The 12,298-nt window shown below is 38.7% G+C and overlaps 2 protein-coding genes across 3 annotated transcripts in view; one reads left to right on the forward strand and one right to left on the reverse strand.

Moving 5' to 3' along the window:
* Positions 1 to 3,243, forward strand: part of LOC137294578 (signal peptide peptidase-like 3) — a 50,378-nt gene extending 47,135 nt beyond the window's left edge. The window contains exon 16 of the mRNA XM_067825626.1: positions 61 to 3,243. Coding sequence (XP_067681727.1) covers positions 61 to 105 — 45 coding nt within the window. The 3' untranslated portion in view covers positions 106 to 3,243. The remainder of the gene's footprint in view (positions 1 to 60) is intronic.
* The window catches only part of LOC137294561 (GTPase Era, mitochondrial-like), a 59,326-nt gene continuing 50,225 nt past the window's right edge, over positions 3,198 to 12,298 (reverse strand). For both annotated transcript variants that reach the window (XM_067825615.1, XM_067825609.1), the window contains exons 10-13: positions 9,735 to 10,181; positions 8,653 to 8,802; positions 6,530 to 6,610; positions 3,198 to 5,686 (exon numbers count right to left, since the gene is read on the reverse strand). In XM_067825615.1, the coding sequence (XP_067681716.1) occupies positions 5,498 to 5,686; positions 6,530 to 6,610; positions 8,653 to 8,802; positions 9,735 to 10,181 (867 nt within the window). In that variant the 3' untranslated portion in view covers positions 3,198 to 5,497. The remainder of the gene's footprint in view (positions 5,687 to 6,529; positions 6,611 to 8,652; positions 8,803 to 9,734; positions 10,182 to 12,298) is intronic.

Here is a 12,298-nt window from a genome sequence, read left to right on the forward strand (position 1 = left end):
GAGAGTTGGATTTTAAGATTTTAAGGATGATACCAACATTGTGTGTGCTTGACTTGACAGAGATCAGTGGTCAAGACTGAAGTCACTTCATTGGACATCAAGTGAAATATGTAAATGAAAGACCATGTGGTGAGAAGAGCCGAATGGAGACCGCATGTGTGGTTGTCATACAGTGCTGAGGGACTGCCTGGAATAGATGGGGATTTTTTGTTTATTTATAATTATACAACTCACATCATGACTGTGAGAGAGCCTGGACTCTTAATGGAGTTGTTTCTTCCAGTTGACATTCAGTGTTTTGTGTTGTGGCCAGTTGATAAGTTTATTTATTTATGTACCTGAACCCCATACTACAGAAGTGGAACAGTCCTATCACTGTGTGAGATAGACATCGGAAGATTCCATATTTTTTTTGTTTGTTTCAGGGAGGTTGTCGGGTCTTTAAATCATGTAAAATGGCATGACCCTTGTCTTTGGACGATTCCATCAAAATGTCAATGACAAAACAGTCGCTTGATTTGTTAGCAAGATGTCTTCCTTAAAAGTGAAATGGTTTGTCTGTTTATAAGATATGTCTGGAAGATTCCATTCAATACTGAGGGGTGTCGGCATACTTCAGAAGATTTCATTTCATTAACAAAAAGGTTATTTATGACAATGCACAATCTTCTCAATGGAATATGGGCAGGGAAGAGACAAATTATGATTGTTTTGCCCAGAAAGACCAGACAGCAGAAATGTGTTGGAAGATTCCACTCAGTGTAAAGTGGGACAGCTTACCAGCTATGGTAATAATTCAGTTGTATCTTGATGCTGTGACTTTTGTTAAAGACTTCCAGAATGTGACAATTCATCAAGCAACATGGGTGGACATTTCATTGTGTGTAGACTACTCTGGATGGGGTCAACATTACAGCCTGTATGTACTCGAGTTGGCCCACTGAGCAGGCCCTGAACATGGATTGGAGGGAGCACATGACTGTCTTGTGATAACATTGACATCCTGTTGCAAGCAGTCAATATTTATTACGATGAATTCTAAGCATTTGAATTTTATGATCTTTTGTCAAATGAAATTTAACATAGCTCCAGGCACATTGAAAAATCCTTTGATATTAACAATGGAATTGAAGATCGTAAAATATTTAAGTTTAAAAGAACAGATCACAAGTAAACTGTGAATCTGCTTTCTAGTGTTATGGGAAAAAAACCATACATTTGGGGGGAAACATACGGCTGTTCCACGATTCTCATCAACCAGAATACTGCTGATCGTAAGAGAATACAAGGCTGACCAGTTATCAACATACTTTATGAATCTGCTGCTAAACCAGTTTTAAATCAGAAATAGATAAACGAACAGTTGGGGTTTTTGGCAATCAGAAATAGGTGAAGTATAATCCTCAATGAATGTTTTCAAATGAAGAAAAATGAAAGCCAAAGTTTTTGGATCCAGGCAAAGCATAACTATTGAGTAAATACGGCCTGTTTAGGCCCTCAGTTTTGTTTATCTACAGCTGTATATGGTATGTGGACCTTCACATGCCGGCCGCGATGTATGTACGTGTGCTCCCTCCTCAACACACCAGCTTTCTTCAATGAAGGATGGTTCTTTTCTTAGGTGTGTAACTAGTTGTGAATGCTGATGGTTTGTGGGAACTCTGGACTAACTGATTCATCCCCCCCCCCCCCCCGTATCTCATATATCTCAACTCACTTACAGAAATAACAAGCAATGTAAATTCCTTCATCTTTATTATTTATTTATATCAGATGCTATAACAAGACAGATATATCCCAAATACTACCATGTAATCATGGCAAGGAATTATAAAAAAAAATAAATAAAATAAATCGTGTGCACTTTTACTCTAACCTCGTAAGGTACGTAAATAGCATGTGTCATAATAGAACTAAAACACTCTGAAAGGTTCGATTCATTTTGTTGGCAAGAAAGTATTTCAGATATGTAGTTGAGCAGGGGAGGCGACTCTTTAAGTTCAGAGAAGCAGGTGATTGACTAGCTGTTTGTATGGATGTATTCAGTAATTATACTAAAATTTCAAGCTACTCTGCATTTCCAGATAATTTGGCCATGTTTAATCCAAAATAATAAATATATGGTCTAGTGGGACCTCATTTTAGTATTTTACACCGGTAATTCTGCAGACATAGCTGTTTTGCCTCAAGTATACAGAAATGAAATTTTCTAAATAGAGGAAATTTTTATATAATTACTGTCATTACTGAAATCAGTGTCTTTTCGTGAATGTCGATGGATCAGTGTTTTTACTTAATGTCATGGAAACAACATATTTTATAGCAAATATACAAACTTCACAAGATTTTTTAAGAACTAGTGAAAAACATACATGTAGTTTTTATGTTGAAACAAAACAAGTGCATTTTGGTATGTGATATGTTTCGTTGCTCAAGTGTTATGAAAGTAGAAAAGTAGTGCTTTAGCAACGTTCACAGCTGATGACTTGGTTCATTAATATATGGGGAAACAGTTGGCCTGTGATGGTCCACAGAATAACTAAATATTTAATATTTCCAAATACATTTTCTTTCTGGAATTAGGAGAGTAATTTCAGTCTTTTCTGGCCAACAAACAACAGTGTTAGATCAAGAGAAATCTTTGGTTGTGAATGCCTCAGATTTTATAAATATGATGTGAAGTACCATCTGAAAAGAATGAAGTACTCGTGTGGTTAGAAACATTACATGAAGGAGTGACGAATTAGCTTCCTATGATTACCAACTGGACTCATACTTGAAAAGTCTGAGAAACTGCAAATAATATAAAATTCCTTAATGAAATATTTATTTTAACTGAAATACCACTTTGATTGAAATCTTTACAGATTTGGGGGACTGATATCCAGAGTTAGCGCCCTCTGAGACCAGCCATATTTGATTCTTCGTGTCAGCAGTTATTGAAGGAGGTGATGCACCCCCATTCAGCTTTAATTAATATATCAGCAAAGAAATAAATCTACACAAATGTGATCGCAGAATGTTTTAGCCTGTTTATTGTGTTTAGTCTCGCTCTAGTTTTACCTCTTTAGATAAGTGTTATTGATGTATATATTTGTAACATTTATTGCATATGACACCCTGGTATATTTAAGATTATACTTTCTATATATTGTATGAATGAGAAAGATGGACGTTCTGCAAGAGGCCATGTTCAGGGGATGCCGTGTCGGCCACTGGAAAAATAAAATTAATTTTTTTCAATCAGTGTGTTCAGTGATTTGTTTTGTGATGATGGATGTTGTGCAGTAAATCATGTCTGCACAGATTGGACTAGGCAAAACTGAGGTGTGTTAAACAGAATGAATACTCACAAGTATTCATACATATCCGCTGATGAATGAAAAGCAGTCAAGCCAAGAGATTTAACATGGCGTCCAGTGTTGCTAGGTGATATTTCAAATGGCGCCTCTGGGAAGAACGGGGGTTTTTTGAAAATTTTCATTTGATTCAGTGAAGCATTTACAAAAGTGTATAACTGTGCTTTTATGACAAAACAATGTTGGCATAATAGACTAGCATAACAAGTACGGTTGGTGTTGTGAGTTCTCCCAAGGACAGTTACCGTTTAGCTGCCATTTGCTTGCTAAACAAATATTCGTTCTGTTGACCACGCCTCAGGTTTCAATATCAGCAGACGGACTGATGTAAATTTACTTACGTGAGCAAATGCGTTCACACGACCATATTTGCTTATGTAAGTATACAATGTACTTATGTGAGTAAACATGGTCGTGTAAACAGGGCTTAAGACCTCCACATCTTTCAGCAACTGCTCATGTGGCAGTGGTATGGCCTATTGGCTAAAAAGTTAGCCCATCATGCTGAAAGTCTGTGTTCAATTCCCCACATGGGTACAATGAATGTCTGGTGTCCCTGCTGTGGCATTTGTGGAATATTGCTACTAACGGCGTACAGCTAAACTAAAATCACTCTTGACCACGAGGGACATTTGACTGGATGAATACGACAGCCTCATTCTGAACCCAAATCAAAGCCCTCACAGCACATTGGAACAAGGCAATTATTGTAGGATGGTGATAGAATTATATGTTTCCAAGATACACATAAATGATTTTGATGTGTAACATGAATATTCAAATACACCTGACATATTTATCCAAATCATAAGGTAGGAAGTATAAACTTGATAATCAAGGATGATAGGGAACAAACAGGGGAAACTGTCAGTACCAACAAGTTTCATCAACCATTATATTTCCAACTCAGGTTGGACATAACAGCTGACCATTTCTCAAATGCAATGTCTTCAATCCCATGAATTCTAAAAATGAAACTGTCAGGACCTACACCATCAAATAAGTCCCCATAATCCTTGTTCGACAGATCATTTCTTTATTAACACTTTTTTTGTGGAACAAGATTACACACACTCCTATGTGACTGCAGCTTGTGACCAACGTAAGGACCGAACAGACAATGACCCGCCCAGTCAAGGTACAATATATCGAACAATACATTAAGACAAGGGAATATTTGTTACTACCACTTTCAGATATGCATAGAAAAATTCCAGGCCAAAAAGGTGGCTACATGGGCTTCTCAGGGACACACACATAAATCAAAGTCTGTAATGAACAAACATCGCTGAGGCTGTGTCACTATGCCAAGTGAATGTACACAAGAATCCCGATTCCATTCAGAAAGTGACCTTCGCACTACGATGATCATCACAAACTTAGAGGTTTTATAGGCTTTCAACAATCTCTTAGCTAAGATTGCTTGGAGTAATGGTTGGTAGGTTGTTAAATGACTCAAACAGCATTACTCCAGTTATATGATGGCGGTCTGTAAATAATCGAATCTGTACCTGACAACCCAGTGATCAACATCATGAACATATGATGAGTCTGTAAATAATTGAACCTGGACCAGACAAACCAGTGATCAACATCAGGAGCATCATTCTATGCCATTGGGATGTGATGACATCTGTCAGCAAACCTGACCACCTGTTCACTGCTAGTCATACACAGATATGTAACATGTAGTTCAACACAATAATTCCACAATCAACAGAGTGTAAGCCAAGATATGTAGTGGTTGACACCAGCCCTATATCCCTTTAAACTTAGTAAATAGTGAGTTGTATACAACATATGACTTGTACTGAAATCAGTGTCTTTTCGTGAATGTCGATGGATCAGTGTTTTTACTTAATGTCATGGAAACAACATGTCTCAGCTGTACTGGGTACTGTCTCAGCAGCACCAACATGGCTCCAAATTTACTGTTGTGATTGTGTGTATTATTCTGAAAATCTTCCCCTGCTCAAGTTTCTGCCTCGCCTCATCTTGTCTTGTAAGTTGGATCAGCCTTGGCTTATAGATGGAGGTGTATATGACAGCAGAGCCTGCTGATGCTGTCTTGCCTTGTGTGCTTTCTGAACACCTTCCTCTTTGGAATAGCCACAAATTTTAATTGGGGTCTTCACTCCTCATCTTCCCCTGCTGAACGGCCGCACATGTCGATGGGATCTGCGCTGTCTCAACTTCTCTTGGAGTTTGGATCCAGGCTTAGCATGTAGGTGGAGACGGACCTCACAGCGGAACACATTCATTATTTCCTGTCTTGCCTGTGCTGTGATGAGTTTGATTGTCTCCCCTCCTCTTCCCACCAGGGTGCGCTGCACAGAACAGATCACTTTAGCATCTCAGTCAAGCAAGTATGGCAATGGTTTGGGTTTCTGAAATTGTTTAAACTACGGGCAGTCTAAAAAACATGGTGCCATTGAGCTTGCCTAAACATTTGGCCATCAGTTTGCATGTCAACAGGCCAGCCAAACCATTAAAATATTAATATATTTTCAGAACTTAAAAACAATAATTGTAATGATTTTAACACAATATGATTTCAGATAGCGTTCAAACTTAACATCGATCCTTAGGCCTGAAGCTGACTGAAAACCACACGGACCTGCAGCTGTTGTTTTCTGCAGGTCCTTTTGGCTGAAAGCTTTTTCATCCCCTATGACTGCTCTGACATATCCCTGTCTAAACATTCTGATTTAGACTTTTCAGAAGACATGGATCTTGACATGCATGTTGATTTTGCTGTAAATGAAGACTAGTCAGTCACTAGGGTCAAACCTTTCACTCAGTTTGTTAGCTGTCACATTTTTTGTTTCCTGGGAATTACTTATACAGGGCCTACACATTCTGATCAGGACCCACAACTTTTTAATGGTCCATAGGGATTGCAGCTTATCAGGGTAAGAGCAAACACTGGTGTCTGAGTCACACATGCAAAGTTTGTCTTCCTCAGTTTAAAGATACTCATTTAAATGTAAGAACATGAAAAACAAACATTAACAACAAAATATATCATACCGGTATAACAAAAATGAGGCCAGAAAAAACATTCAACCACCTTTACTGTACATGTCCTGAAACTCTTCCTATACCATTTTTGCATTTTGAATTCTTTCTATAAATACTACAATGGAGTAGATAAAACTAGTTCAACATACCAGGTGATATGGCCTCTCACTCACGATGTCCATCACTATGTCCAAATTGTCATCTTCATCCACATCCCACAAGATGACCTCCTGTAGGAAGTACAAACACTGAGTCAGGACATCGTGTTGTATGCAGAAATTCAATTTAAGTCAATATAAGTGTGACTTGCAACATATGTCATATCTGGGATTTCACTTTCTTGGTAAACATGACATATGTTGCATTTGATCACTTTCTAAATGGCATCGAGTAATCATATGTCAGACTTACTGCATTAGTGTCAGCTCTATTCCATTCAAGTTGTCGAAGCAGCTTTTAAATAATTACATCTGGATAAGGCAAATCTGTTACTGAAAACGTGAGCAATGATGCATTTCATATGGCAGCTTGGGATCAGTCGTGTTGCAAAGTCTGTCTCCCTGATCACTATTTTAGTTGATCTCATGACAAGTATCTGTTTCTGTAAGTAATCAAGTAGTGAAGTCCAGAAAATCTTGTGATCAACTGCATGAGCATCAATCTATGCAACTGGGGTATGATGACGTAATGAAGTTTTGCCTGGACATTAGCCCGAACGCAACTGTTCCAGTGATAAACGTTCCCGTAAAATCTTTGTGCATGTTCGACCGAATACATTAGTTGGTTCTGGGTACAAAGCTCGCTCATGAAACGTGCTGACTTCGTATGTGTCACAGAGGCCTATGGGAAAAACTTGTGCAGCCCGGGAATTTGCATTGAAACCCTTATTTAAGCCACAAGTATACTGTAAATCATCAGTGGGAAGAAAAGCCATCAATCGGACATTTTGGCGCACACAGCTCCAGGTAAAAATGCTTTATTTTTCGTGTCAGTCACTGCAATAGGTTTTGGTTGGGATGTTCTGTGAACGTATAGAATATTTTGTATCAGGTTAGTTTGTCATTAGTGTGTTCTAGTGCACAAGTCATGATACGGGTTTGTCGGTTGGCATGTTGTGAATTTGAACATATAATTTTCTCGTAGATTCATGACCGCACTTGTAAATCTTTGTATCTAACTTGACATAAGTTTTGTACATGTGAAGACATTATTGTCTTAGGGTCATCAGGACCATATCGTCATAAACTTGGTACATATGAGTGTTCTCACCTAGTGTGAGTGCGATTGACTTGTTATGGTTTCTGTTGAACGAGTTTTCTGTGTACTGTCTTGTGAGGGCCACTTTGGTCATTTGTCACATACGTGAGTGTGAGTCTGAACTTGAGATCTGACATTGTTTGGACATCTGCTTGTACGAAAAAGGTGTTTTGCTATGGAGGGGCTATGTGGCTATGTGTAAAATCAGCATGAACATGTCATCACGCGACATGTCTGTTTATACTGTTTCCGGTTAAAAACTTTGCAGGGAGGAAACTTTGCAGTGTAATATATTTTCGGATGGTGTGTGAAAGAAACCTGTCACCAGTGGCAAGGATATCTGTGGCCATTTGGTATGTTGTGCCTGACTTCATGTATCACAGAATGAACATGTATTGACAGAACTTCCATGTAAGTTGTTTTTGCATGTGCATGAGTTTTGTTATGATAAGAATTTAGGTGTGTTATAAAACCATGAGCCAGTCCAGTTCCGCCTAACTGTCTGAGAACATTTACATACGCATTCAAGGTTAACTCCCTGAGGCGCACGAACAACAGCAGCGTTTAAGCAAAACAAAATTTGGTTTACAATGACATGTCAACCAAGTCTGAGAGTCTGACCACCCGATAACGTTAGTCATCTTTTACGATAAGCATGGATTGCTAAAGACCAATTCCAACCCAGACCAACTTGGGTTCCCTGGTTTGACCCTGCATTGACCATTATCAGCCACAATAAAGGATGAGTCTTTTAAATATTCCTTCGAGCTATTGAGATGATACAAACTGGTTTGAGCAAGTTCAAACCAGATGGAACTGGCACATACTAGGTAGAGCAGGTACAGACAAGGAAACTGGTACAAGCTGCATGGAGGCAATTCACAACTTGTTACTACATGCCAAACCAAATACAAATATAACAAGTGAATACTGAATAGAACTAGTAAACAACACGTAGAACTGTTATATAAACACAAAAGCTGATTGGTATAAACAAACTAAAACTGGTACTAACCGGGTAGAGCTGGTAAGGTATTTCATTAGGAAGATTATCCAGCATCTTCTCCCAGACACATGTCCTGGCGATGTGGAATGAGTCATCCTCGGTGACGATGCTGCTGTGGTAGTCCCAGTCTCCAGGGGCTGCGCATGACATCAGGTAGTTCTGGACAAACACACATGCAACATCAGCTACAACGAACATCAGCTACAACGACTGTTCACTGTTATATACAGACAGTCATCATTACCCTAAGTCAATAATTAAGTACTGCATATTACAACAATCAACACTAAAGTGGGGCACTATAACAATTACTGTGTGTGAACTATACTTGTACAGTACTTCACTAATAACAATTATTGTGCATCAATGCTAAATTAAGATAATTGCTGCTAATGGCTATTGCAGCTACCGCAGGGATGATACTCTATGTCACAATACGACATGTATTGCGATATTTTACCTGCGATACGATACATATCACAATACATTCACCTTGAAAGAATGACACAGCATTAACACTTAAAATGATTATTTCAAGGTATTTGTGTATGACATAAACATATTGTTATAAACATGTAACCCTATCATACTTGCATACTTTTCTATAAATAAGTACTTTAACATGTTTAAGATAATACTGTTATTAAAGAAAGTTGTGCATCGCTTTGTATTGATACACCAGTCGCCGATACGATAGCTGTATCAAACTTAAATGTATCACTATGTATTGGTATATCGGTGAATAAGCCTAGCTCTAATAACAGCACACTAATTTCAAAAACTGTACATCTATATTTTGTCTGGTCTTTCTGTTTGAAGTTTTCATGCTGCAATTTCACACTGATACTTCACTTGGACACAATATCTCTCTGACTTAGCTTGTCCTTGTCTTTCTTCCTTTAATGAAGTGGGAAGGAAGGGTATCAATATGTTTCGTCTTTTAATATACTTTGGTACAGGGTCGAACCACTGACCTTCCACAAGGTGGGAAGATGCTGTAACCCAGCAGACCATGCTGTAGTCAGACATCAGCCTACTGACCCTCATACTACTGCTGCTGCTGAGAAATACCAGCTTCACCATTGCCCTACCTTGACCTCCTGAACACCGTCCCCAGTCTGGGCGGACACCATAAACACACGGTCAAAGTGAGGCCAGCCTCGAGACTGATGAATCTTCTGTCGTATTGCCTTATTTGGTAATGTGTCACTGTCCTGGACATCTGACCCTAGAGGCAAGATATGACGTTTCTTGAACTGTTCAGACCTTGTTTCTGCATCACTATCCCCAATGGACTTTCTCCTAATGTCCATGTCCACGTTTTTAATCTCCCCATGAGAGAAGTCACCCATCTCTGATGCGTCTGCTCCACTGCCCTTGGTACTACGTTCATATAGTTTGAACATCTCCTTCAAATTTATTTCCTGCTTCTTGTGTTGTCTCATTGGTGTTGCTTTGATCGAAGTACCATTCACGATCCCCTCTGTCAAACATCGCGTACACTGGAGCAGTGCTTCCTTCTCCTGGACACTGTCAATCTGGGAAACAAAACTTCAAACTAAAAGCTTGATGAAACTTTTCTGTAGCACTGATCAAGTGGAAAATAAGATTTTATTTGCTGATTTAACAAGCACTTAATACTAAAATGGAGTAGATCTCAATTCTACATAACTAGAAAACATTCTGATAAACTGAGCATAACAAATTATTTAGCCCATTAGTCTTGTCCCTGTTATTCAGAAACCTGTTATTCTGGTCCCTGTTACTATGGAAACCGTTATTCTGGACAATGTTACTCCAGACCCTGTTAATCCTGCTATTCTTGTCCATGCTATTCTAGCCCATGTTACACTGGACCCTGTTACTCTGGACCATGCTATTCTGGCTCATGTTACACTGGAATCTGTTACTCTGGACCATGCTATTCTAGCCCATGTTACCCTGGAACCTGTTACTCTGGACCATGCTATTCTGGACCATGTTACTCCAGACCCTGTTTCTCTGGACTATGCTATTCTGGTCCATGTTACACTGGACCCTGTTACTTTGGACCATGCTACTATTCTGGCCCATGTTACACTGGACCCTGTTACTCCGGACCATGCTATTCTGGTCCATGTTACTTTGGATTCTGCTATTCTGGTCCATGTTACTCTGAACCCTGTTACTCTGGGCCTTGTTATTCTAGACCATATAACTCTGGATCCTGTTATTTTGGTCCATGCTAATCTAGTCCATATCACTCCCCTGCTATTCTGGTCTATGTTACTCTGGACTATGCTATTCCGGTCCATGTTACTCTGGATCCTGTTACTCTGGGCCCTGTTATTCTGGACTATGCTATTCTGGCCCATGTTACACTGGACCATGCTATTCTGGTCCATGTTACTCTGGATCCTGTTACTCTGGGCCCTGTTACTCTTGACCATGCTATTCTGGTCCATGTTACACTGGACCCTGTTACTCTGGACCATGCCATTCTGGACCATGTTACTCTGAACCCTGTTACTCTGGACCATGTTATTCTAGTTCCTGTTATTCAGAACCTTGTTATTCTTTTCCAAGTTACTCCCATTCTATTCTGGATCCTGTTACTCTGAATCCTGTTATTCTGAACCCTGTTACTCTGCCCTGCTATTCAACACCATACTCCTAGGCCAAATGTAGAAAAACCATCAAAATCAGGAAATATGATACCCCGAGCCTTATCACCCACACTGCATAGCTGGTGTGTGTAGGACACCAGTGCCTGTCACACTCCATTAGACAATGTGCTTTATATATGTTAAGCAGATGGTCAGTGCACAGGCTGAGCTCTACTGTAAGTTGGGAGGGGAAGAGAGGAGCAGCATACCAGTTACGGGAAATATTCACAAAACTGAATTAACACTGTTAGTCGTTTCCCAAACACTGTTTAATAAAAGTTTAATCATATCATATACATGTTCTTTTCAAAACATGAATTGTTTGATATAAGTGACATGTTTCTTTTAAATGTACATACTTAGCTCATACTTAAGAGCAAACATATTCTCACTCCATGTATAAACAGTAGCTACATATACGCAGTACAAACATACAAAGAACACAATAGACAATGACACTTAGTGTATGAAAGGGTGTTAAAAAATTGTTGGGTTATGATAAACGTAATATGTACATTGTTTGCAAACATGCTGAAAAACCTCAGTCGTAAAATCAAAGATAAGCAGAATATGCAAATAAGAGGAGAACTTGAAATATAGGCTTATGAAATCATTATTTTTCACAGTCCAGATTAACATAAACATAAACATGTTGTACTTTACCAGCAGGATAATTGATGCTAAACTTAAGCATATAAATTCTTATCAATACTAGCCGGCAGAAAAGGGAATAGATTGATGGGCTCTTGAAGTGAAGGCGTTATTATTTCATATTTGGTTTGTCTTTGATACTGCAAGATGATTTTGTAACATGTTCAAATAATCATGTATGGGTATTCATAAATTCTAAGTCTACATTTTATACACACACAAAACAATTTCATATGTATGAAAACTACTTATCATCGGAAAATGTTTATGCTTGTCACATTGTTCTTTTTAAATTCCATTGCCCAAATCATAATCTAATGATTAAAGTTGGTAGAAAATATAATAAACATGTAATACCT

Source organism: Haliotis asinina, chromosome 1 (assembly GCF_037392515.1).
Source record: "Haliotis asinina isolate JCU_RB_2024 chromosome 1, JCU_Hal_asi_v2, whole genome shotgun sequence".
Lineage (NCBI taxonomy): Eukaryota > Metazoa > Mollusca > Gastropoda > Lepetellida > Haliotidae > Haliotis > Haliotis asinina.